Source organism: Pongo pygmaeus, chromosome 4 (assembly GCF_028885625.2).
Source record: "Pongo pygmaeus isolate AG05252 chromosome 4, NHGRI_mPonPyg2-v2.0_pri, whole genome shotgun sequence".
NCBI lineage: Eukaryota > Metazoa > Chordata > Mammalia > Primates > Hominidae > Pongo > Pongo pygmaeus.
The window spans coordinates 74978569-75006561 of record NC_072377.2 but is presented as its reverse complement, the minus strand read 5'-3'; the positions used below and the strand labels follow the sequence as shown (position 1 = coordinate 75006561).

Here is a 27993-nt window from a genome sequence, read left to right as displayed (position 1 = left end):
ACTGCAAATTTCTATCAAAATTAGCCAAGTAGTTTATTATTTTGTTTCAATAATACTTCATTAAAACCAGGTACCACGATGTCATGATCTAAGAATCAGGTCACTGGGATTGGGTTCAGGTTCTGCAACTAGCAAGTAATGTGAATTTTGACACATTATTGACCCTCTCTGGGTAACAGTTTTCTCTTCTATAAAATACAGGCATTGACTCAGTAGCATCACCTTCAGCTTTAACATCTAATAACTCTAAGTTTGTACATGACATTTACATAATAAGAATACAAAGAGGCCAGGTGCTGTGGCTCATGCCTGTAATCCCAGCACTTTGGGAGGCTGAGGCGGGTGGATCATCTGAGCTCAGGAGCTCAAGACCAGCCTGGCCAACATGGTGAAACCCTGTCTTTACTAAAAATACAAACATTTGCCAGGCGTGGGTGGCAGGCACCTGTAATCCCAGCTACTCGGGAGGCCAAGGCAGGAAAATCGCTTGAGCCCAGGAGGCAGAGGTTGCAGTGAGCGGATATTGCGCCACCAAACTCCAGCCTGGGCAACAGAGCAAGACTGCATCTCAAAAAAAAAGAAAAAAAAGAAAGAAAGAAAAAGAATACTATACAAAGAAACAGCCGGGCATAGTGGCTCACGCCTGTAATCCTAGTACTTTGGGAGGCTGAGGTGGGCGGATCACCTGAGGTCAGTAATTTGAGACTGGCCTGGCCAACATGGTGAAACCCCGTCTCTACTAAAAATATTTAAAAATTAGCCGGGCGTGGTGGTGGGTGCCTGTAATCCCAGCTACTTGGGAGGCTGAGGCAGGAGAATTGCTTGAACCCAGGAGACGGAGGTTGCAGTGAGCCAACACGGTGCCACTGCACTCCAGCCTGGGTGACAGAGTGAGACTCTGTCTCAAAAAAAAAAGAAACATAAAAGGAATGACAACTCTGAAGCAAAACCTAAATTTGTTGCAAAAATTGCTGACAAATATAACTACCACCTCCAGCTTCGGTGTATATATGTATACACACACACACACACACACACACACACACACAAATATATATATTTTGTGTGTGTGTGACAGGGTCTTGCTCTATCACCGAGGCTGGAGTGCAGTGGCATGATCATAGCTCATTGCAAGCTTGACCTTCTGGACTCAAGTGATCCTACCAGCCTCCTGAGTAGCTAGGGACTATAGGTGCACACCATCATACTTGGCTAATTTTTTATTTTTTTAGTAGAGACGATGTCTTGCTATGTTGCCCAGCCTGGTGTTGAACTCCTGCTCTCAGGCGATCCTCCCGCCTCGGCCACCCAAAATGCTGAGATTACAGGTGTGAGTCACTGTGCCTGGCCAACAATGAAGTTTTGCATGCAACTCTTTATGTCAATTCCATAGAGTTGTATATTTCTTCAATCTTTAGTGTTCAGTGTTTACTAAGTTAAGGAATGATGGTGCCTAAGTCATTTTGCTAAATGATGTATTTCAGAAAGATGGCTGCACCAGTTTCCATGAACTATTAGGATAGGCTGGTGAGAAACAGGGAAATACTTCCAATGACTACGGATTAGCAGATTTCCTTCCTGCTGAGCTGGCAGATCTGCAAGTTGCAATGTAAGACTAGCCTAACCAAAAACAAAATAAAATAACCCTACAAATTATTTTGGAGTGGCAACATTATATTAGGGATTTCTTTTTTTTTTTTTTTTCTGAGATGGAGTTTCACTCTTGTTCCCCAGGCTGGAGTACAATGGCGCGATCTCGGCTCACACTGCAATCTCTGCCTCCCGGGTTCAGGTAATTCTCCTGCTTCAGCCTCTCAAGTAGCTGGGATTACAGGCATATGCCACCATGCCAGCTAATTTTTGCATTTTTAGTAGAGACGAGGTTTCACCATGTTGGTCAGGCTGGTCTTGAACTCCTGACCTCAGGTGATCTGTCCTTCTCGGTCTCCCAAAGTGGTGGGATTACAGGTGTGAGCCACCAGGCCCGGCCTATATTAGGGATTAAGAACTCAGATTTTGGAGTCAAAATTCCTGTATTTGAGTCACAGATCTACATTTCCTTAGCTGGATATTACAAATTACTTTATCTCTTTATGTCTCAGTTTTCCCAGCTACAAAATAGCATTAATAATAGTACTTTACTTCGGCCGGGCACGGTGGCTCACGCCTGTAATCCTAACACTTTGGGAGGCCGAGGTGGGCAGATCATGAGGTCAGGAGATCAAGACCAACCTGGCTAACACGGTGAAATCCCATCTCTACTAAAAATACAAAAAATTAGCTGGGCGTGGTGGCAGGCGCCTGTAGTCCCAGCTACTCGGGAGGCTGAGGCAGGAGAATGGCAAACCTGGGAGGTGGAGCTTGCAGTGAGCCGAGATCGTGCCACTGCACTCCAGCCTGGGTGACAGAGCGAGACTCTGTCTCAAAAAAAAAAAAATAATAATAATAATAATAATAATAGTACTTCATAGAGTGGGTATGAAGACTGAGTTCATATTTGTGAAGTGCATAGGATACTTCCTAGTGTGTAGTAAAGGCTCAATAATTACAAACAGCGCTCTGCTTTCTTAATGAGAAAGAGTGCTATTCCTCACAATTTACCATGGATACAGGCTACAGCCTTAGAACCACAGGAACTTTAACTATTAAATAAATTATTGGCCGAGTAGCTTTTCCAACTTATGTAAAAACAAGTATATTAAAGTGCCATCCTTACCTAGTTTGGAAGGATCATACTCAGCTGAAATTTGGATCAATAATTTCTCCATATGGTGGAAGTTTGGAAATTCTTCAGGAATGACTGAGAAAACATTTATTTTGCCCTCCAGATCCACAGACAGTTCTTTGAGGCACAGGAACTTATCCAGATTAGGAAAGATTTGGTCTGGAAAGCAGCACACAGTTTCCCATTATTAATCTAAAGAGTTCTGAATGGACATTTTAAAACTGTCATTTTGATTCATCCAGCTATTTTCACATGCAAACCTTCCACATACCATAAAACATTCTTTTTTTTTAAAAAAAAAAAAGAATACATATATGAAGATATTGCTGTTTGCAGCATTTACTGATTACACACTGTATGGGAAGCCCTGTGCTACTCTTCAGACTCACAAAAAGAAATATAGCATCTTGGCCAGGCACGGTGCCTCACACCTGTAATCCCAGCACTTTGGGAGGCCGAGGTGAGCGGATCATGAGGTCAGGAGTTTGAGACCAGTCTGGCCAACACAGTGAAACCCCGTCTCTACTAAAAATACAAAAAAAAATTAGCTGGGTGTGGTGGTGTGCATCTGTAATCCCAGCTACTCAGGAGGCTGAGGCGGGAGAATCACATAAACCTGGGAGACAGAGGTTGCAGTGAGCCAAGATCGCGCCATTGCACTCCAGCCCAGGCTACAGTGTGAGACTCCATCTCAAAAAAAAAAGAAAAAAGAAAAGAAATATAGCATCTCTTCAACAAATGGTTGGGGACAACTGGATTTGCACATGCGAAAGAATGAAGTTGGATTCCTATCCCTCACCATGTAAAAATAAATCAACTCAAAATGGATCAACGACCTAAATATAAAAGCTGAAATCACACAACTCTTAGAAAAAAACATAGGAGTTAATCTTCGTGACCTTGGATTTGGCAATGGATTCTTAGATACGACACCAAAAGGACCAGCAATAAAAGAAAAAACAGATAAATTGGACTTTGTCAAAATTTAAAACTTTCGTGCACAAAGGACGTTATAAATAAAGTAAAATGACAACCTATGGAATGGGAAAAATATTTTCAAACTGTATATCTGATAACAGGTTGAAATCCAGAATATACAAATAACTCTTACAATGCAACAAAAACAACAACAATTTTTAAATGAGCAAATAGATATTTTTTCAAAAAGTGAAAAGATACTTAACATCATTTTAATGATTTGCATTAGAGAAATGCAAATCAAAACCACAATGAGATACCACTTCACAACTACTAGAATGGCTTTATGATCATCACAAAACAAAATGGGCTGGGTGCGGTGGCTTATGCCTGTAATCCCAGCACTTTGGAAGGCCAAGGTGGGTGGATCATTTGAGCCCAGGAGTTCAAGACCAGACTAGGGGCCAGGCACGGTGGCTCATGCCTGTAATCCCAGCACTTTGGGAGGCCGAGGCGGGTGGATCACCTGAGGTCAGGCGTTCAAGACCAGCCTGGCCAACATGGTGAAACCCCATATCTACTAAAAATACAAAAATTAGCTGGGCATGGTGGCGGGAGCTTGTAATCCCAGCTACTTGGGAGGCTGAGGCAGGAGAATGGCGTGAACCCAGGAGGTGGAGCTTGCAGTGAGCCGAGATCGCGCCACTGCACTCCAGCCTGGGGGACAGAGCAAGACTCCATCTCAAAAAAAAGAAAAAGAAAAAGACCAGACTAGGCAACATAGCAAGAATCTGTCTCTACAAAAAATAAAAAATTATCCAGGCACGGTGGTGCATGCTGGTAGTCTCAGCTACTCAGGAGGCTGAGGCAGGAGGATCACTTGAGCTCAAGAGGTTGAGGCTGCAGTGAGCCATGATTGCACCACAGCACTCCAGCCTGGGCAATAGAGCGATACACTGTCTGAAAAACAACAATGAAAACAAAAACAGGCCGGGCATGGTGGCTCATGCCTGTAATCCTAGCACTTCAGGAGGCCAAGGTGGCTGGACTGCCTGAGCTCAGGAGTTCGAGACTGGCTTGGGCAACATGGCGAAACCCCATCTCTACTAAAAATACAGAAGTTAGCCAGGTATGGTGGTGCACACCTGTAGTCCCAGCTACTCAGGAGACTGAGACAGGAGAATTGCTTGAACCCGAGAGGTGGAGGTTGCAGTGAGCCAAGATCTCGCCACTGCACTCCAGCCTGGGTGACAGAGTTAGACTCTGTCTCCACAAAAACAAAAACAAAAATTAACAAGTGCTGAAGAGGATGTGGAGTAATTTGAACCTTTGTACATGAATAGTGGGAATGTAAGATGGTGCAGCTACTGTGCAAGTTCCTCAAAAAGTTAAACATAGAACTACCATATGAATCAGCAATTCTGCTTCTAGGTATATACCCAAAATGATTACAACAAGAACTTAAACTGATACTTATAATGCCAATGTTCATTGCAGCATTATTTATGATAGCCAGAAGGTAGAAACAACCCAAGTGTCCCTCAGCAGCAGAATGGATAAACAAAATGTGCTATATACATACCATGGAATATTAGCTATAAAAAGGATGAAGTTCCTTTTCAAAGTTGATACATAATAATTGTACATATTTATGGAGTACGTGTGAAGGAATGAAATTCCAATATAGGCTACAACATGATGTACCTTGAACAATATGCAAAGTGAAATAAGCCAGACAAGTGATTCTGCTTATAAACAATATCTAGAAGAGGCAAATTCATAGAGACAGAAGATAGAAGAGAAGTTATCAGGGGCTGGTGGGAGGGAAGATTTTTTTTTTTTTTTTTTGAGACGGAGTCTCACTCAGTAGCCCAAGCTGAAGTGCAGTGGCGTGATCTGGGCTCACTGCAACCTCTGCCTCCCAGGCTTAAGTGATTCTCATGCCTCATCCTCCCGAGTAGCTGGGACTACAGGCACATGCCACCATGCCCAGCTAGTTTTTTGTATTTTAGTAGAGACGTGGTTTCACCATGTTGCCCAGGGTGGTCTCAAACTCCTGAGCTCTGGCGATCCACCCTCTTCGGCCTCCCAAAGTACTGGGATTACAGGCGTGAGCCACCGCGCCTGGCCCGAAGATTTATTGTTTAATGGGTACAGAGTTTGGGATGATGAAAAGGTTCTAGAGATGGATAGTGGTGATGGTTGTACAACATAGTGAATGCACTTAATGCCACTGAGTTGTACACTTAAAATGATTAAAATGTAAGTTTTGTTACATGTATTTTACCATAATAAAAAGTACTTGAAAAAAGTTGAAAAATTTTCTAAATTTGGTAAATCTCAACCCACACATCCCAAAAAAGTTCAGTGCACCTCAAGCAAGATACATACAAAGCAAAGCACATCTAGGCATATAACAGTCAAACTGCTTAAGACCAAAGCAATACTAGCAACAATTGGAAAATGAAAAAATATTTTTAATGACATTTATAATACTTTCAAAAGATATGAGTATCTAGAAATAAATTTAATGAAAGATGGGTTAAGTCTACACTGAAAACTATCAAATAGTGCTTAGAGGAGTTAAGACACAAATAGATGAAGATATTATTTCCCATTTATTTATTTATTTGCCAGGGACTACAGGCCTTTCTTCCTTTAGGCAGCTAGGGTGAAGGTAATTTCTAAGCATCATCTTACATATAGCTAATTCTTTTACTAGTAACAGATAATTCATGTCTTTATTAAGAACCTTCAATAATTTAATATAAATATTTTATTCATTTTATCTGAGTTATTGGAAAACTTATTATTCAAGGACTTTTCACTAATTCATGCTACTGTCAAAAAAACATTAGTGAAGGTTTATTTTATATCTATTCTATCAATGAGCATTCATGCTTTCACGGCCTCAGAAGTTTTCAACCACTTAAAGTAAGAAAAAGAAATTATACATCAGAATAGTCATCCAAAATATATACAGGTATACCTTGTGACTGGATTGTCCCTGAGACTTCAAGAGATTCCAGGGAAGGCAGGGTGAGAAGCAGTTCCTGTTCGGCTGCACTGAGTTCCAACTTGCTTATGGAGCACTTGGTGACAGAGGCCTTAGACAGCTCAAGAGCTGGGCGGATGCTTTCAATAAAGCCTCTGCTGTGGTTTAAATGGAGTTCGATGCGCTGTGAAGCTGAGAAAACTGTCATTAGAATCTCGAGCATCTCGTGGTCTACAGCATCAATATCATTCACATTGACTTTGAGACAGGGAATCTTGTACTGCTTTGGAGAAAGTTTCCAATAGCCAGTACTAAGGTCTGGTGAAGCCCTGCGCTGCATATCCATATAGCTCTTTACGTCATCCTCTTTTTCAGCTAAATTTCGCTCCCATTCATTCATAGGTTCAAAGGCAGAAGCATAGTCCTGATCTATAGTTGGTACCTGTGATTTGTCAAAACATGTTTCCAGGACTGAAAAATGTGCTCTGGGTGATGTCTTATTTCCTTGTATCGAGAAGTGGATGCTCCTCAACAATGACAAGCTTTCTGGGTGGTCGAAAAAGTACTGTAAGTTAAGTGCACCCAAAGTCAGTGTTCTCCCTTGAAGGAATTGCAAAACAAATGGAGAACACGCAGCAACAGTGTTGCTTTGATAAGCAATTTTCAGGGCAAGAACCAGTAAATGTTCTGAAACCATTGAAAAGTAAGCTTGTGGGCAAATTTGCCACAATCCCCTAAGTAACTGCATCTTCAGTGAAATTTCTGGCTGGTGCTTTAAGTAGTCATCATTTTCAGATATATTCTCCAATGACTCTTTGTTATCCACTAAATGGAGCAAATGAGACACAATTTTGGGCCCTGCTTTTGTTGAAGGGAGGCTGGAGACATAGTTCAAAAAATTGTTGTAGGCACTTACAGTCATCATGGGTGAGTTGATTTGTTTCAAATGATACAGTCCCAAATCTTGATGTTCCTGCCTATCTGATTCCAGGAGTTCAATCAGCCTCATCCCCGCAAGAAATTCTTGGAAGGCAGGACTTAAAAACCGGTAGAATGGTCTTAGTCTCTGGGCTGTAAATTTGCTCATCAAGCACATGGTTAGATCTTCATCTTCATCAACCCCTGCTTCTGCGAGATCATCATCATTAAACTCAAAGCAACACGAAAAAAACCCTTTCAAGGCCAGCTCACCACAGGAGGACACAGTTGCTTTAAGAAGTTCAGCTGTCGCTTTGTTCCTTAAGAAAAGGCGTTCCATATAGGACTTGAAAACAGCCACATCATCAAAGGATGGGTCAAAAGGATACTGAAACCAATGAGCACAGATCGCCGCCACAAAGAGAGGAGTTTTCTGAATCTTCTGCAAACTTTGGTTCTTTCCAAAGTAAACCATAAACTTTCGCAGACGAGTCATATTATGTGAAAAGAGCTTCCGTAATATAAAGACAGTATTATAAAAGGGAAATGCTTTGATCTCTAGAATCGTCTCCAGGTATCGGCGGATGTCCCTGGCCTTGTCTGTACGGACAGCAATCAATAGGCAGGCCCGGGACAAGTGGTTTTTTTGAATCAGTTTTCCTATGACTTGAGGGATTGAACATATTTCTTTGTAGTCATCTAAAAGGAATAAGACCTGATTCTTTAACTGCTGGAGGATGTTCCTCATGCACATTTCAGTAACAGATCCTTCTTTCTCTAGGAGTTGGTCACAGATGATACTGGCCAGCCCCTGGTCTGGTCTGGTGGAACTAAAGGAGAGGTAGAAAACCAGCTGGAACCTGTTTAACAGGGGACAGCATCCAGATGCCCACAGAAAAGCTATTTTCTTCAGGAGGACCGTCTTTCCACTTCCAGCTTCACCCTCCACACACATGACAGAGTTCAAGTTGGCAAAGACCTCAGGCAGCACCAGAGGCTCTTGCACAGGTTTGCTGATGTGTTTTGAAGCAATGGACAGATCACAGCCCAGCAAGTGGTCCGTGGCCAGATCGGAAGAGATATCAAGCAAAGACATGTGGCGGAAACTGGCGCTGGTATAAGCTGCTCTCAGCTGCTCATTCAGATTCTTTGCCTCTTGAAACCACTGGGCTTCACCCTGTGCCATTTCTGTGGAGAAAAAGAAAGGGGACACAACAGGGATTCATAGTCACATCTCCCTCAGTCTGAACACCATGCCCTTTTCATTCCATGATTCTGCCTGTCTACTACGAATGGGTTAGGATTTTCCACAGCCATCCATGATTCCCACATTGCGATCATCTCATAGGTTTTGGCACAAAATCAGAATGTGGGAAGCATGTGTCCAAAGTGCCACACTTGAAGCAGGGACCTAGACATAATGTGTGCTTATCATAAGCACCATGCATCTCAGGAAAGAGGCCAGGCAAAGTGACTCATGCCTGTAATCCCAGCATTTTGGGAGGCCGAGGCAGGCGAATTGCTTGAGCCTAGGAGTTCAAGACTAGCCTGGCCAACATGGCAAAACCCTGTCTCTACAAAAAATACAAAAATTAGCCAGGTGTGGTGGCACATGCTTGTGGTCCCAGCTACTGGGGAGGCTGAGATGGGAGGATCACTTGAGCCTGGGAGGTCGAGGCTGCAGTGAGCCATGATCTTGCCAATGCGTTCCAGCCTGGGGTACAAAGTAAGACCCTGTCTCAAATAAAATAATAAAATAATAAAATAAAATACAATACAATAAAATATAAAATAAAATAAAAATCTCAGGAAAGAAGCTTGCTGATTGGTGCTTCTAAGGACTGGTTTGCTTGTACCTGAGACATGTTGCCTACTATCAGTTTGGTCCTGCCTGCACTCTGGAGAAGCCACAAGAACCTTGATTTTTGCTCATACACGACACTGTTGCAATGCTGCTCCTCTTTGGAAGCTCTTTGGACAATTATAAATACTCTTTTTTTGCAACTGCCCTGTATACAAATATATTTACAAATAATATAATCCCACATGCTACTTCAAAGTTCTTACCTGGCACTATAGGATCAACTGCTATTGAATCTTCAGGATTGCTTTCACTTGTGGTTTCCTTTGAAAAATAAAATCTTTTCTTAAATCAAAATTTGTATAGGAGGGTGGTGCATCATGTTGTAATCACTGGGGACTAAACATCTTCTAAACACAGCCCACCCTCAAATATTTATGCTGATTGAAGGGAGGGGTGCTCCAAATATAAAGCAATTAATAATCTGCAAACATCTGCAAGAGTGTGTGTTCTTCAGTGGTTCATATATGATACAATCCATAGGTGAATACTATCCAGGTAACAAGAATCATAGTGTCTTGAGCAAGAAGGATCCTCCAAAAGTCATTAGGTGCAGCCTCTGTCCTTGGTTAACTACATTTTTAATATTACACATCCAGTATTTAGAAAGGTTATGTTTCTTCCTTAAAAAATAAGCTATTTCTACACCCCCAAACTTTTTTCTTTAGTGCCATTTTTCAATTCACATAAAAAATCAAGTGAATAGCAAGTTGGTTTGTGTGTGTGTGTGTGTGATGACAAACATAACATACCTAACACACAGCCTCAAAATAAGGTGGTATGTGTGTGCATTAAATTAGTAGTGGCTTATATCCCAGAGAACTATGTAGGATTTCTCAGCTTAAAGTAGTCAGCCTGTTACCTGGGTTTATGATTTTGTTGGGCACTTGCTTTTGTTAAAGTAACATCTTCTCAACCCCTAAAAAGGCCAAGTAGCAAATCCAGCCTTATTGCCCTCCAAATGAAGATCCAGAGAGGATCCATTTAGCCTGGATGCTAATCAACGAAGTCTAAGAGAGTCTGGGCCTTAAAGTAGAAGAGACTGACTATACATTTCATGAAGCTAGGTATTGTGCCTGAGTGGTTTATTGTGATTTCCCCAATCTGTACCTAGAACATAATAGGTGTTTAGTAGATTTTTGTAGAATTTATTAACTTATTTATGATGAGACATTCCTGTTCAAAACAGTTTTCAATTACATGATCATGTACTGCTAAAACAGACAAGATGGTGGTGTTCATTACCAGTAATTCACAAAGTTCACCATGGCTCTGAAGGTCTGGAATCACTTCCACAGAGGACTTCATATTTTGGAGAAATGGACAACTAAGTGTAAAAGTTAAAAGTTATAAAAATAGTTGTATGCATTTAAGTATTTGTGTTAGGTTTTTTTTGTTGTTGTTGTTGTTTATTTTGTTTTGTTTTTTCAGAGACAGGGTGTCACTATGTTGCCCAGGCTGTTCTGGTTTCAAACTTCTGGACTTGAGCAGTCCTCCTCCCTGGGCATCGCAAAGTGCTGGGATTATAGGTGTGAGCCACCAGGCCTGGCCTTGTATTAGGTTTTTAAAAACACTATTAGAGTTTTAGTGACAAGAATTAAGTATAAAACTATCATTTCCAGTGATTCTCTCTGTCAGTGTCATCAGGTAAGGCATTTAGGTTCTGGCTCTCTGCAAGAGAAATGTAAATGGTTTATAAAGTAATGGTAAAGGGTATCAAGGGAATTTGGTGGAATGAGTGCGTATTTAACATTCCTCCATGCAACCAACAAAAATGAACTTAAAGAATCAAAAATAGGGGGAAAAATCCCTCTATTTACGAATTCTGGAACAAAAAAACAACATAGTGGAAAAACTGGTGAAATCCAAATAAACTCTGGATTTTAGTAAATAGTAATGTACAGTATAAGAATTGGTACACTGATGATTTTGAGAAATATATCATGCTAGTGTAAGATGTTAACATTAGGGTAAATTGGGTATGGCAATATATAGGAACTCTTTGTATTACTTTGCACTTTTTCTGCAAATCTAAATAATTTCAAATAAAAATTTATTAAAAAAAAAAAAACTCTGTGAGTGCGGTGGTTCACGCCCATAATCCCAGCACTTTGGGAGGCCAAGGCAGGCAGATCACTTGAGGCCAGAAGTTTGAGACCAGCCTGGCCAACATGGCAAAACCCAGTCTCTATTAAAAAATTCCAAAATTAACCAGGCAGTGGTGGCACACGGCTGCAGTCCTAGCTACTCAGGAGGTTGGAGCACAAGAATTGCTTGAACCCGGGAGGCGGAGGTTGCAGTGAGCCGAGATTGTGCCACTGCACTCCAGTCTGGGCAATGGAGTGAGACTCTGTCTCAAAACAAAACAAAAAAAACAAGCAAGTCCAGGCATGGTGGCTCACACCTGTAATCCCAGCAGTTCGGGACGCTGAGGCTGGTGGATCACTTGAGGTCAGGAGTTTGAGACCAACCTGACCAACATGGTGAAACCTCATCTCTACTAAAAATACAAAAATTAGCTGGGCGTTGTGGCGGACGCCTGTAATCCCAGCGACTTGGGAGGCTGAGGCAGGAGAATTGCTTGAACCCAGGAGGCAGAAGTTGAAGTAAGCCAAGATCGCACCATTGCACTCTAGCCTGGGCAACAGGAGTGAAACTCTGTCTCAAAAACAAACAAACAAACAAAAACCAACCAACCACAAACCACTCCATTGCCAGGTGCAATGGCTCATGCCTGTAATCCCAGCACTTTGGGAAGCCAAAGTAAGAGTTTCACTTGAGGTCAGAAGTTCAAGACCAGACCAACCTGTGCAACATAGAGAGACCTCCTCTAAAAATTAGCTAGCGGGGTGGCATGCATGTATAGTCCCAGCTACTTGGGGGTGCTGAGGCAAGAAGATCGCTTGAGGCCAGGAGGTTGGGGCTACAGTGAGCCATGATTGCATCACTGCACTCCAGCCTGGGTGACAGAGTAAGACCCTGTCTTAAACAAACAAAAAATTAAAAAAGAAACCCTCCATCAGTATCAAAACAAAAGAATGGCCACAAACATACTCTCTAACAATCTCGTGAAACTAGGACGCAAATACCCTGTAAACTCAGGTTTGATGTATGCTTGAAGAACACGAGAGAAAGTTCAAAAAGAGCTCTAGTTGCAATTACTAAAATGGACAGATGAGAACTATACATGTGAGTAAGTCAGTGGCCTATTCCATGCTGTAGAATCACTGGAGAGCAGGAGTAAAGCAAAGGGACACTTTTTTTTTTTTTTTTTGAGACAAGGTCTCACTCTTTTGCCCAGGCTTGAGGGTAGTGACACGACCAAGGATCAATGTAGCCTCCAGCTCCCAGGCTCAAGTGATCCTCCCACCTCAGCCTCCCAAGTAACTGTGACTACAGGCACGTGCCACCATGCCAGGCTAATTTTTTTTTTCTGGGCTCAAGGTATCCTCCCACCTTGGTTTCCAAAAGTGCTGGGATTACAGGTGTGAGCCACTGCATCTGGCCCAGATACTTCATTTGTATTGCCTTCAGGTGACTTGGCGATTAGTCCAGAAATAGAAGCATAGCCTCAGGAAAACAACAAGTAGAACTTTTAATGTTTCTGTCCAAAGTCAGTCATGTGGAGGTAAATAAAAACAAACCCATAGGGAAGGGGTGAAGTGGCTTACAAAAGAAAAAAATATTTTAATAGGCCCATCAAGGAAAAGAACTATGAAGGAAGGTAAAATATAAACTTATTCATACAAACAAATGTCAAATAAAGTCAGTTGCCAGCACAACTGCACTACAAAAAATGTGAAAGGGACCCGGCATGGTGGTTCACCCCTGTAATCCCAGCACTTTGGGAGGCTGAGGCAGGCAGATCATGAGGTCAGGAGTTCAAGACCAGCCTGGCCAACATGGTGAAACTCTATCTCTACTAAAAATACAAAAATTAACCTGGCATGGTGGTGGGCACCTGTAATCCTAGCTACTCAGGAGGCTGAGGCAGGAGAACTGCTTGAACCAGGGAGGCAGAGGTTGCATTCAACCGAGATCGTGGCACTGCACTCCAGCCTAGGAGACAGAACAAGACTCCATCTCAAAAAAAAAAAAAAAAGTGAAAGGAAGCACATCAGTTAAAAGGAAAATGATAAGTACCAGGAATGATAACTAAGAGGGCAAATATGAAAGACATTTCCCCTTGTAAAAATGTACTTAAATTGTTTAAAGCAAAGATATAACATTATATTGTAAGATTTATTAAAGTACATGGAAATAAAATGTATGACAATAGCACAAAGGATGAGAGGGAAGAAATGGAAATATACTATTGTATGGTTCATACATTTTATGTCAAGTGTTATATATTTTTTTGACCCAGAGTCTCACTGTGTCACCCAGGCTGGAGTGCAGTGGCATGATCTCAGCTTTCTGCAGCTTCTGCTTCCTGGGTTCAAGCAATTCTTGTGCCTCAGCCTCCCGAGTAGCTGGGATTACAGGTGTGCGCTACCACACCCAGCTAATTTTTTTGTATTTTTAGTAGAGACGGGGTTTCACCATGTTGCCCAGGTTGCTCTGGAACTCTTGACCTCAAGTGATCTGCCTGCCTCAGCCTCCCAAATTACCGAGATTACAGGCATGAGCCACTGTGCCCGGCTGTTGTAATATTTTTGAAGATGACTATGATATGTTAAATATGCATATGGTAAACTCTAGAGCAAGTAGTAAAAAGGTAAAATAAGGATGAATAGCTAATAAGCTGACAGAAATAAAATGGAGTACTAAAAAAAAATACTCAAGGAAGGGGTAGAAAAAAGAAAAAAAAAAAACCCTAAACCCTAGGAAGTCAGGAAAAGAAAAAGAAACAAAGAAGAGATGAAATAAATAGAAAGCAAATGGTAAAATAGGTTTAAATCCAACCATATTCTTAATTGCATTAAATTTAAACGTTCTAAACATTCCAATTAGAAAGCAGTTATTGTCAGACTCTTAAAAAGCAAGACCTGGCGGGGCGCGGTGGCTCACATCTGTAATCCCAGCACTTTGGGATGCCAAGGCGGGTGGATCACGAGGTCAGGAGATCGAGACCATCCTGGCTAACACGGTGAAACCCTGTCTCTACTAAAAATACAAAAAATAAGCCGGGCATGGTGGCGGGTGCCTGTAGTCCCAGCTACTCGGGAGGCTAAGGCAGGAGAACGGCATGAACCCGGAGGCAGAGCTTGCAGTGAGCCAAGATCACGCCACTGCACTCCAGCCTGGGTGACAGAGCAAGACTCCATCTCAAAAAACAAAAAAAAGAAAGACCTGGCTGGATGTGGTGGCTTACACGTCCATCTCAAAAAAAAAGCAAGACCTGCTGGGTTCAGTGGTCCACACCTGTAATCCCAGCACCCTGGGAAGACAAGGCAGGAGAACTGCTTGTGGCTAGGTGTTCGAGATCAGACTGGGCAACATAGTGAGACCTTGTCTCTACAAAAAATTAACAAATTTAGCCAGGTGTGGTGGCATGTGCCTGTAGTCCCAGCTACTCAGGAGTCTGAGGTGGGAGGATTGCTTGAGCCTGGGAGGTCCAGGCTGCAGTGAGTCAACACTGCACCACTGCACTCCAGCATAGGCAACAGAGCGAGACTCTGTCTCATAAAAAAATAAAAAATAAAATAAAAGACTCCACTGTGTTGTTGCCTATAACAATTTACTTTAAGGCTGGGTGCAGTGGCTCATGGCTATAATCTCAACACTTAGGGTGGCAGAGGTGGGAGGACAGTTTGAGCCCAGGAGTTTGAGATCTGCCTAGGCAACATAGTGAGACCCCATTACCCACAAAAAGGAAAAGGAAAAAACAAGAATTGACTTTAAATATAGTCACAGATAGATTAAAAATAAAATGATCTAAAAGATGTAACATGAAAAAACTAATAAAGGCCTAAAAAATACTATCAGGGATAAAGAGGGATATTTCTGTTTTTTAGAGACAAAGTTTTACTCTGTCACCCAGGCCAGAGTACAGTGGCACAATCATAGCTCATTGCAACCTGTACTCCTGAGCTCAAGCAATTCTCTTGCCTCTGCCTCCCAGGTAGCTGGGACTACAGATGCATGCTACCACACCCTGTTTTAAAAATTTTTTGTAGAAATAGAGTCTAGCTGTGTTGCAAAGGCTAGTCCCAAACTCCTCGCCTTGTGCACTCCTCCTACCTCAGCCTCCCAAAGTGCTGGGACTATAGGTGTGAACCACCATGCCTGCTTAGGATATTTAATATATTCTCTGGAATACGAAAGACCAAAGGGCAAAAAAATAGCTAAGACACACTCTTGAAGAGAAAGAACAAGACTATTTTGCAGGAAAATATGAAAATAAGCTCAACTGCCGGGCGCGGCGGCTCACACCTGTAATCCCAGCACTTTGGGAGGCCGAGGTGGGTGGATCGCCTGAGGTTGAGAGTTCGAGACCAGCCTGACCAACATGGAGAAACCCCATCTCTACTAAAAATACAAAATTAGCTGGGCATGGTAGCACATGCCTGTAATCCCAGCTACTGGGGAGGCTGAGGCAGGAGAATCACTTGAACATGGGAGGCGGAGGTTGCGGTGAGCCGAGATTGTGCCATTGCACTCCAGCCTGGGCAACCAAGAGTGAAACTCCCTCTCAAAAAAAAAAAAAAGAAAAAAAGAAGAAAATAAGCTTAACATTATTAGTAATTACATTGACAAAAATTAAAATTTCAGCAATACCAAGTTAGTGAGGAAGCAAATCAATAGAAACGCATCTAGGCCAGTGGGAATGTAAATCAGTGCAACCACTTTGGAAAAAGTTTTGCATTATCTAGTGGAGTTGAACACCCGCAAACTTCTATGACTCTGCAATTCTTTACTTTGTTATATATCCTAGAGAAACACACATGAACACTGGAAAATATGTACAAGAATATTCACAGCCATTATTTGAATTTGCAACACTCTGAAAACGACCCACAAGGTTAATCAACAGTAAAATAAGTTATTATATATTCATAAAATAATACACTATTTACCAATGAAAACAAGTGAACAACTGTGTAGTACATATAAATATGGATGAATCTCAAAAACAGCATGGAGTAAAACAAGCCAATTACAAGAAGAATCATGCGGTATGCTTCTTATTTGAACTTCAAGAATAGACAAAGCTAAATATGTTTAAGGATGTATATGTAGTTGGTAAAACCACAAAGAGAAGCAAGGGAATAATTAACCCAAAACTGAGCATCACATTTACCTCTGGATTAGAGGGACAGGGATATAATCAGAATTAGGGGGTGGTTGGCATGCAGAGTTGTTTTCTGTTTTTTGTTTTTTGATTTTTTTTTGAGACGGAGTCTCGCTCTGTCGCCCAGGAGTGCAATGGCGCCATCTCGGCTCACTGCAACTTCCGCCTCCCAGGTTCAAGCCATTCTTCTGCCTCAGCCTCCCTAATAGCTAGGACTACAGGCGTGTGCCACCAGGCCTGGTTAATTTTTTCTATTTTTTAACAGAGATGGGGTTTCACCATGTTGCCCAGGCTGATCTCGAACTCTGGAGCTCAAACAATCTGCCCACATCGGCCTCCCAAAGTGCTGAGATTACAGGCGTGAGCCACTGCACCTGGCTGCAGGGGTCTTTTAAGGCATTGATAATGTCCAATTTCTTGACTTTACTAGTAGGTTCATAGGTTGCTTTTTATTCATTCTTTAATGCATACATAAAAATTTTAGGTAATCATTTGGAGACATACTGGTTTGCAATTTTTTTAAAAGAGGCAAAGGAAGAGTAAAAATCCAAAAAGGAGTTGGCTGGGAGCAGTGGCTCATGCCTGTAATCCAAGTACTTTGGGAGGCTGAAGCAGAAGGATCATTTGGAGCCAGGAGTTTGAGACCAGCCTGGGCAACAAAGCAAGACCCCATTTCTACAAAAAAAAAACTTAAAAAAATTAGTCGGGCATGGTGACACATGCTTGTAGTCCTAGCTACTTGGGAGGCTGAGGTGGGAGGATCACTTGAGCCCAGGAATTTGAGGCTACAGTCAGCTAGGATTGCACCACTACACTTGCTCCAGCCTGGATGACAGAGCTGAGACCCAGTCTCAAAAAAAAAAAACACTAAAGGCCAGGTGTGGCGGCTCACACCTGTAATCCCAGCACTTTGGGAGGCTGAGGCAGGAGGATCACTTGAGGTCAGGAGTTCAAGACCAGCCTGGCCAACATGGTGAAACCCCGTCTCTACTAAAAGTACAAAAAATTAGCCAGGCGTGGTGGGAGGTGCCTGTAATCCCAGCTACCTGGGAGGCTGAGGCGGGAGAATTGCTTGAACCCGGGAGGCAGAGGTTGCAGTGAGCCGAGATCACACCACTGCACTCCAGCCTGGGTGACAGAGTGAGACTCCATCTCAAAAACAACAACAACAAAACACTAAAACTAATAATAATAATAATAGTACAAAAGGGAGTTGATAGATTCCAGAGTAAGTTCTAAACAAAACTAGACTGCATCCTAGCTTATCTTTCCAAGAATTAAGTAGAATGTCCCCATTGTTCTCAATAATTTATTACATACTAAGCCCAAATAAGAAAGAAAAATGAGGTAACTACTGCTGTCAAAACACCTTCAAGGCAATAAAATTAGATAGAAGCATTCATTTTATTTTATTCTTGTTTTTACCACTATGCAAATGAACAGGAAGCATTCATTTTAAAATCTGTATGTGTTCATATTCATTTCTAAAAAAAAAACTCTTACTAATTACATAGTGAAAACACAAATTTCTTTTTGCAATTAAACATTTCTAAAGAGTTTGATGGGTAAAAAAAATTAAGTTTAAAGATTCATGGAAAAGAAATATTTCATCATAAAATTTTAGAACAGATATTTTTCTGAAAGCTTCCAGCGCAGGGGGAAAAAAAAAAAAGTTGTTTGCAGTCAAAGGATTGAGAATCAGAAAGGCATGGAACTTCTCGACAGCACATTAGGAGCTAGTAGAAATGTAGCAATGCCTCTACAATTTAGAATTAAAATGACTTCCAACCTATAATTCTACACCTAGCTAAACTATCAAATAAGTGTGAGAATACAGGAAAAACATATATATAGATAGATCTATATGTCTATATATGCATAATATGCAACTAAAAGTGTGTATTTCTTATGCAGTCTTTCCCAGGGAACTCCGATGAAGTGTTCCACCAAAATGAGCGAGTGAACCAAGAAGAGGATGACATTAGATCCAGGAGATACAAAAGAGGAGATAATCTCCAGGATGCCTGTGAAGAAAGATCCCTGGATCCCAGGATGATTATAGGACAAGTTGTTCATAATCCAGCAGGCCAGAAGACTTCCGGGGAAACTCATTCAAGAAGGTGAAAATGATGGATGACTCCTTCAAGATGAAAATGGGCCAGCCACAGTGGCTCACGCCTGTAATACGAGCACTTTGGGAGGCTGAGGCAGGCGGATCACCTGAGGTCAGGAGTTTGAGACCAGCCTGGCCAACGTGGCAAAACTCCATCTCTATTAAAAATACAAAAATTAGCCAGGCATGGTGGTGCATGCCTGTAGTCCCAGCTACTCTGGATGCTGAGGCAGGGAGAATTGCTTGAACCTGGGAGGCAGAGTCTGCAGTGAGCCGAGATCATGCCACTGCAATCCAGCCTGGGTGACAGAGCGAGACTCCGTCTCAAAAAAAAAAAGAAAAAGAAAAAAATGATGATGACTCTTTCAAGAAATGAAAATGATGAGATATCTGGTAGGTCTGAATGACTTAAGAGGAGATTTAAACATTTGGGATAATTTGAAGATGAGCTGGTGTTCGTCTTCATTTATTTAAATAAATAAATAAAATGATTAATACGTGAATTTTATCTCAAGAAACAAAAATAAGCAATGTACATAAAAATTAAGCAGATGGCTGGCCGGGCGCGGTGGCTCACACCTGTAATCAGAGCACTTTGGGAGGCTGAGGTGGGTGGATCACGAGGTCAGGAGATGGAGATCGTCCTGGCTAACACGGTGAAACCCTGTCTCTACTAAAAAAAAAATAAAATAAAAATTAGCCAGGAGTGATGGTGGGCGCCTGTAGTCCCAGCTACTCGGGAGGCTGAGGCAGGAGAATGGCATTAACCCAGGAGGCGGAGGTTGCAGTGAGTGAGATTGCGCCACTGCACTCCAGCCTGGGCGACAAAGTGAGACTCCATCTCAAAAAAACAAAACAAAACAAAAAAAACTTAAGCAGATGGCTATAATTTTTTTAAAAACAGAAAAGTGTTGATGAGAAATTGGAAACCTCATACATTGTTGGTGGGAATTTAAAATGGTGCAAGCACTGTGGAAAACAGTTTAGCATTTCCTCAAAAAGTTAAAACAGGCCAGGTGCTGTGGCTCACGCTTGTAATTCCAGCACTTTGGGAGGCCAAGGCAGGTGGATCACTTGAGGTCAGGAGTTTGAGACCAGCCTAGCCAACATGGTGAAACCCTAAAAATACAAAAAATTAGCAGGGCATGGTGGCAGACACCTGTAATCCCAGCTACTCAGGAGACTGAGGCAGGAAAATCGCTTGAACCCGGGAGGCGGAGGTTGCAGTGAGCTGAGATCGCACCACTGCACTCCAGCCTGAGTGACAGAGTGAGACTCTGGAAAAAAAAAAAAAGTTAACACATAGAATTACTATATAGCTAGCGATTTCGTTGTTAGGTATATGCCCCAAAGAATTGAATACAGTTACATGCTCCATCAGATACCTGTACCCAAATGTTCCTATCAGTATTACTCATGGTAGCCAAAAGGTAGAAACAACCCAAATATCTACAAATAGATGAATGGATAAATAAAATGCAGTGTCTCCATATGGAATATTACTTGGTCTCAAAAGGAAGGAAGTACTTATGCAAGCTACAACATGGATAAACTTCAAAACAATATGCCAAGTGAAAAGAATCCAAATGCAAAAGGTCAAACTGTATGCTTCCATTTAGAGGAAATAGTCAGAACAAATAAATCCATAGACACCAATTAAGTTGGTGTATCCCAGGGGCTGGGCATGGAGTGGGGTGGAGAGAGAAGGAGGGCCTGCTTAATGGATACAGAGTTTTCTTTGGGGGTGATGAAAGTGTTTTGGAACTAGATAGAGGGGGTGGTTGCACAACATTGTGAATGTACTATAATAAATGCCACAGAATTGTGTACTCTAAAATGGTTTAATTGCTGTGCATGGTGGCTCATGCCTATAATCCCAGCACCTTGGGAAGCCAGGATGGGAAGACTGCTTGAGCCTAGAAGTCTGAGACCAGCCTGGGCAACATAGAGAGACCCTGTCTCTTAAAAAAAAAAAATTAGCTGGGTGTGGAGACACGTGCCTGTAGTCCCAGCTACTTGGGAGGCTGAGCGAGGAAGACTGCTTGAGCCAGAGAGGTCAAGGCTGCAGTGAGCCGTGATTGCACCACTGCACTCCAACCTGGGCAAGAGAGAGACCCTGTCACAAAAAATAATAAATAAATAAATAAAATGGTTACTATGTGAATTTTACCTCAGGAAAAAAAAAATAAGCAAACATACTAACAGGACCGTTATTACTTCTTAAAAAAATAAAAGGATGTACAGGAAGGGAAAATAAATAAAAATTTACCACAAGCTTCAGCTCCGCTTAGCATTTATATAGTCATGATAATGTAAACATGTAATGTGAAAATATGAATCTAGCCAAAACTATGCCATAACTATAAAGAGGCGAAGGCTAGTACAGGAAGGGGGTCATGGAGCAAAGGGATGAAAGACATGAAGACTCATCCTTCATAGCCTGAATCAGAAAAGTGGATAAAGACTCAATCTAAAGATAAAATAAGGCAGGAAATGAGGAAAAAAAAAATGTTGAAGTGCATCCAAAGTCGCAGATGGTTAACATTCATTCCACTCACTTGGGAAAACATCTGGTGTGATTGTCTAATGGGTCATCACCTTCCTGCCATTTCTCTAAACACCCTCCACAGGAAAAGCACTGGACGATGTCCTTTATACCTAAAAGTAAGGAAACTTGATCAGTGCCACTGGCATGGGCATCTGTGCATTAACATGCAGATAATAACCATCAGATCTGTAATAGTGAAAGCCTATTCAGTCTCCAATTGGGTTTTGTGACAGTCAGAAGTTGGTTACCAGTGAGGCAATTTTCTATATAAGACTCTGTCCACCAATGGGGTAACCGGCAAGTAGTCATTGAATGCTCCTACACACCATGCACTTTGATGCGCACCATCCCTCTGCCCCATTTTCCTTTGATCAACAAACAGATTGGCAACCAGAATCTGGAATTGAAGCTCCATGAGGGGGCTGGGCGCAGTGGCTCATGCCTGTAATCCCAGTACTTTGGGAGGCCAAGGCCAGCAGATCTCCTGAGGTCAGGAGTCTGAGACCAACCTGGCCAACATGGTGAAACCCTGTCTCTACTAAAAATACAAAAATTAGCTGGGCGTGGTGGCACATGCCTGTAATCCCAGCTACTCGGGAGGCTGAGGCACGAGAATTGCTTGAACCCAGGAGACGGAGGTTGCAGTGAACCAAGATAGCACCATTGCACTCCAGCCTGGGTGACAAGAGTGAAACTCTGTTTCAAAAAATAAAAATAAAAATAAGCTCTATGAGGGTAGAGGTTTTTGCTCACTGATGAATGACATGAACCTAGAAGAGTGCTTGACACTCATGTGGCACTCAATTAGTATTCGTTTAATGAATGAATCAGAAGGAATATATTTAGAGCTCAAGGAAAAAAAATACCAGCAAATCTAGCAGCCCTTATGTAAGTGAATGCATGAAGAATTAATTGCCTCTTACCACATTATTGCCAGGTTTATTACACCAGAAATAGGATTATGTCTCTTTGTGAGATTATATTTCTTTGGAAAGAAATTGGTATTTAGCTCTGCAAAAGGATCAAACTAGAAACAGAGCATTTCTCATCTTCCTTCCACTCTGGGAAAGCTGGGGCAGAGGAAAGCCTCCCAGAAATATGAGATCCTAGAGCTTGCAAGATCTGAAAAGAGTCAGAGATGATTAGGATTTGTGTGGAGTGGTGGAGGATTGGAAAGGAAGAGGGGGAGCACACTGGTCAGAGGGGTCTTGCGGAAGGCTGACAAGAGGAAGACACAGTAGAGTAGGGAGAAATGGCAAACACTCTCTCCAAAAGCGTAAGATTGTGAGGCAGTCAGATTTTTTTTTTCCAATGGCACATGTCTGTTAGGTAGAGTGACAACTATATTCTGCTTCTCTGTATTGCTCTATGATATTTGTGACAGCTACTTGATCTCTCAGTTAAAGATCTGCATTAACCTCCACTGTAACTTATGCATGTGTTTGGTTTGAGCAAGACCAGCAAGTTACCTAGGAACCTTTCCCTGATCATCTTGTATTTCAGGCAGAGATTTAGCTGACAGGAACCAGCCCATCATTTATAGATTGCAGAGGTGCTTCCTAATGACCAGCAGCTAAAGAGAAAATGCCACAATCTGGTGGAAGACCTTGCATGTTTAGGAATCATGAAAATGAATTTCCTGATTTTCTCCTGCAGGCAGAATGTGGCAAAGATTGCTATCCATGTTCCTATTATCTCAAATCCTTCCATACTAATAGAAATCCCAATATTTAGCTGGGCACATTGTCACCCAGGAAAAAGATTAGGTTTCCCAGCTCCTCTTACAGCTAGGTATGGTCATCTGACTAAATTATTATTATTATTATTATTTTTGAGACAGAGTTTCACTCTTGTTGGCCAGGCTGGAGTGCAATAGCATGATTTTGACTCACCGCAACCTCCATATCCCAGGTTCAAGCGATTCTCCTGCCTTAGGCTCCCAAGTAGCTGGGATTACAGGCACCCGCCACCATGCCTGGCTAATTCTTTGTATTTTTAGTAGAGACAGAGTTTCACCATATTGGCCAGGCTGGTCTCAAACTCCTGACCTCAGGTGATCCACCCACCTCGGCCCCCAAAGTGCTGGGATTACAGGCGTGAGCCACCATGCCTGGCCCATCCAACTAAGTTCTGATTAAAGAAATATAAGCAGAAGGGTCCTGTGACAGTTTCTAGGAGCACTTTGTCAGGGGACAAGAGGTGAGGAGAGTAATGTGTAGAAAGAAAAGACATGATAATTATCACAAATAGAATACTTGTATTCATTGTTAGTCCAGACCTTAAGGTTTCAAATTTGAAGGTTTACCACCTTCAAAAAAAAGGGAGGAACAGAAAACTGGGAGAGGATTTATGATGCAGGAAAGAAAAGAGATCTATGCCAGGTGCAGTGGCTCACACCTGTAATCCCAGCATTTTGGGAGGCCAAGGCAGGAGGACTACTTGAGCCCAGGAGGTTGAGGCTGCAGTGAGCCATGATCTCGCCACTGCCCTCCAGCCTGGGTGACCATGTCTCAAAAAAAATAGAAAAGAAAACGAATCTATAAGAAATGCTGAAGAGAGGCCTGGCACGATGGCTCACACCTGTAATCCCAGCATTTGGGAGGCCAAGGCGGGTGGATCACGAGATCAGGAGATCAAGAGCATTCTGACTAGCATGGTGAAACCCTGTCTCTACTAAAAATACAAAAAAGTAGCTGGGCGTGGTAGCAGGCGCCTGTGGTTCCAGCTACTCCAGAGGCTGAGGCAGGAGAATCTCTTGAACCCGGGAGTTGGAGGTTGCGGTGAGCCAAGATCTGCATTCCAGCCTGGGCAACTCTGTCTCCAAGGCGGAAAAAAAAAGAAAAGAAAAAGAAATGCTGAAGCTAGTGGACATTGCTGAGTGTAGCTAAACGCAAGCCCAGAAGCATAAAGTCTATGTGGGAATTAAAGGTCAAGCAAGCAAGTGGGCACAACCTACTGACTCACCTGTGTAGAAAAGACCTGCTTTGGCCAGTGCTGCAACTCCCACAGCTGATTCCCGGGGCCAGTCCTTAAAAGAGTCCAGCCGTAGTTCTTCGTAAGCAAAGATGCTGTCATTGCAATAAGCTTGAATAAAAAGCACAGGGTGAGACCAGCAGGCTTTAGTCTTTTTTTTTTTCTATATCTTTATTGCTGCTGCACAAATTAAAGAGACCAGTAGGCTTTGATATTGCAAGTATCAGTGTTCCAGTTGTCTCTTCACAGTTACAGATGGAATGATGTCTAGAGTTTGCTTCAAAATAAACAGGGGGAAAAAAAGACAGAGATAGGGACAAAAAAATCAAAAGAAGAAATAAACAAGCAAAGCCTTTGGAAAATGTTTGAGTTTTTACCTGATGCCATAGGTAATTCTCTCTGGACCCAGGAATTCACAAAATGTTCTCCCTGAGAGAAATTAAAATTCAAGTTGTTGATTGTCTGACTTTTTTTTTTTTTTTTTTTGACGCAGAGTCTCACTCTGTTGCCCAGGTTGAAGTGCAGTGGCACGTTCTCGTCTCACTGCAACCTCTGCCTCCTGAGTTCAAGTGATTCTCCTGCCTCAGCCTCCCGAGTAGTACAGGCATGTGCCACCACACCCAGCTAATTTTTTTTTTTTTTTTTTCTGTATTTTTAGTAGAGACAGACACGATGTTGGAGGTTCTTTTTTTTTTGAGACAGAATCTCGCTCTGTCGTCCAGGCTGGAGTGCAGTGGCGCGACCTTGGCTCACTACAAGCTCCGCCTCCCGGGTTCACGCCATTCTCCTGCCTCAGCCTCCCGAGTAGCTGGGACCACAGGCGCCCGCCACCACGCCCGGCTAATTTTTTTTTTTGTATTTTTAGTAGAGATGGGGTTTCGCCATGTTAGCCAGGATGGTCTCGATCTCCTGACCTCATGATCCGTCCGTCTCGGCCTCCCAAAGTGCTGGGATTACAGGCATGAGCCACCGCGCCCGGCCCATGTTGGAAGTCTTGAGGCTGGTCTCGAACACCTGATCTCAAGTGATCTGCCCAGCTTGGCCTCCCAAAGGGCTGGGATTACAGGCATAAGCTACTGCGCCCAGCCTGATTGTTTGATTTATGAAGTATATACCTATCTATGAACAAGAACTGAAGGAACTTTACCCCAGAATGAAGAGTTTCACTGAATGGAACGGCAGAGTCGGAGAATTATTCCTTTATTTCTGTTGATGTTGCAATTGTTTTTATGCAGTGCAAGCAAACATACGCACACACACACGTGCACATGCACGCAAGCTGTGAATGTTTATGCATACTCAGGAGGAAGCCTTCTCAGGGTCACTGTTTCCGGAAACTGACCTTGAAAACAGACTTGCATTTAAATATCAAAGATGTACTTTGACGAATGAGGAAGTAAGAGACATAGAATGGTAACTAAATTCATCAGGATATTATATATTGAGCAACTGATTCTTCTGGGAAAGCTGCACCCAATTTCTTTTTGAGGAAACACCTCTCTTCCCTCACTGTCAGGCCATGTTCTCTATAGAGTTCTGGTCTCCTGAGTCATGTTAATCAATAAATTCTCATTTTTGTTTAAGCCAGTTTGAATTCGATTTCCCATCACTCTCCACTAGGAAATTTTTACTGATTCAGGATAGTTAGCCAGCTGGGAAGAGCCAGCTCTGCGGCCCACTGTGGGTGACAGCGCCTAGGTCAGGAGATCTTAGCAAGCGTGCAGATAGGGGCAGCAGAGGGAAGCTGGGGCAAGTGGCTTCATTCATAAAAGGGAAGACTATCAGGAAGGCAAGCAGAGCCCATCAGAAGCCAGCCCTGGAAAAAGAAAAAGGCTCTAGGTCAGCAAGTGAATGTGATATTTTTCACTTTGAAGATGGGAGCCAGGGGAATGAAAGGAGAAAGGAAGAAAGAAATCAAACCCATGACTTAAAAAGAATGCCTATGCCCTTCTGAGTCAGACACTTACAGGTAATCCAAAAACTTGAGAAAAAAATTGCTGTTATACATTACCGTTACGTCAACAAATCCCTGGTAGCTTTGAATATACTGGGTAATTTCCTCTGAGGATTTCTTACTTTGAAGAAATTCACATCTGTAATTAATGAATATAATTAAAATTTACCCCAGTACTGTGATAGAGCTGTCCTATGTCACAATGAACACTTATAAAAATGTATTGAATTGTTGAATTTTATTATACTTCAATATAATTGCCCAAAAATTTACCACAAAACTTAGGAGAATTTCCATTATTCTCATATAATTAGTTGTTATTTCTATTAGTGACAACATGTGTAGTTATTTAAAATTAAATCTTCAGGTTAACTTTTTTCTTGAAATAAAATATACAATACAATCAAAGAGACTGATTTACAGTAAACATAGGATGGAGCTTTTGTTTTTTGGAATTAAGCAGTGGTGACTAAATCTAGTCCCTGGGGTTATATGAAAGCTACTGGCAGTAAAGAGAACTGTATTTAAAATAATAGGCTAGACGCAGTGGCTCACATCCAGGAGTTCAAGACTAGCCTGGGCAACATGGCAAAACCCCATCTCTACAAAAAATACGAAAATTAGCCGAGCATGGTGCCACACCTCTGTAGTCCCAGCTACTTGGGAGGCTGAAGGGGGAGGATCACCTGAGCCCGGGGAGGTAGAGGCTGCACTGAGCCATGATCAGGCTACTGCACTCCAGCCTGGGCAACAGACTGAGACCCAGTCTCAAAAGTAAATATAAAAAATCTTTTTAAGATAACAATAATAATATATTTATCTACTGAACAAAAAATTACCATGCATTAAAAAGTAATGGCTATTAGGCCAGGCGTGATGGCTCACACCCGGAATCCCAGCACTTTGGGAGGCCGAGGCAGGTGGATCACGAGGTCAGGAGTTCGAGACCAGCCTGGCCAAGGTGGTGAAACCCTGTCTCTACTAAAAGTACAAAAATTAGCTGGGTGTGGTGGCGGGCGCCTGTAATCCCAGCTACTTGGGAGGCTGAAGCACGAGAATCGCTTGAACCTGGGAGGTGGAGATTGCAGTGAGCCGAAATCATGCCACTGCACTCTAGCCTGGGCAACAGAGCAAGACTCCATCTCAAAAAAAACAAAAACAGAAAAAGTAATGGATGTTCATTTATAATTTTTGATTTTTTTAAAAAAGAGCATATTGAATACCATTTTAAAAAACACATTCATTTCCCATAAAAGAGAAGCAGTTTTAAAATCAACTTTTAAAAATTCCTCCAATTCAGCTGGGCATGGGGGATCATGTCTGTAATCCCAGCACTTTTGGAGGCTGAGGCGGGTGGATTACTTGAGGCCGGGAGTTCAAGACCAGCCTGGTCAACATGGTGAAACCCCATCTCTACTGAAAATACAAAAATTAGCCAGGCATGGTGGCGGGCGCCTGTAATCCCAGCTGCTTGGGAGGCTGAGGCGGGAGGATCACTTGAACCTGGGAAGCACAGTTTGAAGTGAGTCATGATTGTACCACTACACTCCAGCCTGGGCAACAGAGAGAGACTCTGTCTCAAACAAACAAACAAAAATCCCTCCAATTCAAATTTAAGTTTTCTTTCTATGGTGCTGTAGCAAAGAATGGGCTGGGAACCCAAAGGCTGGAGCATTACTACCCGCTCTTCCACCAGTGGGGATGTGACCAACCTTGCCATGTTCTCTTATAATCACAGGAGAACATGATGGACG

The 27993-nt window shown here is 42.3% G+C and overlaps 1 protein-coding gene across 2 annotated transcripts in view; it reads right to left on the bottom strand.

Annotated features, from left to right (window-relative positions):
• The window catches only part of NAIP (NLR family apoptosis inhibitory protein), a 49933-nt gene that overhangs the window by 9257 nt on the left and 12683 nt on the right, over nucleotides 1-27993 (bottom strand). For both annotated transcript variants that reach the window (XM_054489890.2, XM_054489891.2), the window contains exons 4-11: nucleotides 26297-26378; nucleotides 24663-24714; nucleotides 24277-24396; nucleotides 21323-21422; nucleotides 10663-10744; nucleotides 9624-9681; nucleotides 6633-8744; nucleotides 2717-2884 (exon numbers count right to left, since the gene is read on the bottom strand). In XM_054489890.2, the coding sequence (XP_054345865.1) occupies nucleotides 2717-2884; nucleotides 6633-8744; nucleotides 9624-9681; nucleotides 10663-10744; nucleotides 21323-21422; nucleotides 24277-24396; nucleotides 24663-24714; nucleotides 26297-26378 (2774 nt within the window). The remainder of the gene's footprint in view (nucleotides 1-2716; nucleotides 2885-6632; nucleotides 8745-9623; nucleotides 9682-10662; nucleotides 10745-21322; nucleotides 21423-24276; nucleotides 24397-24662; nucleotides 24715-26296; nucleotides 26379-27993) is intronic.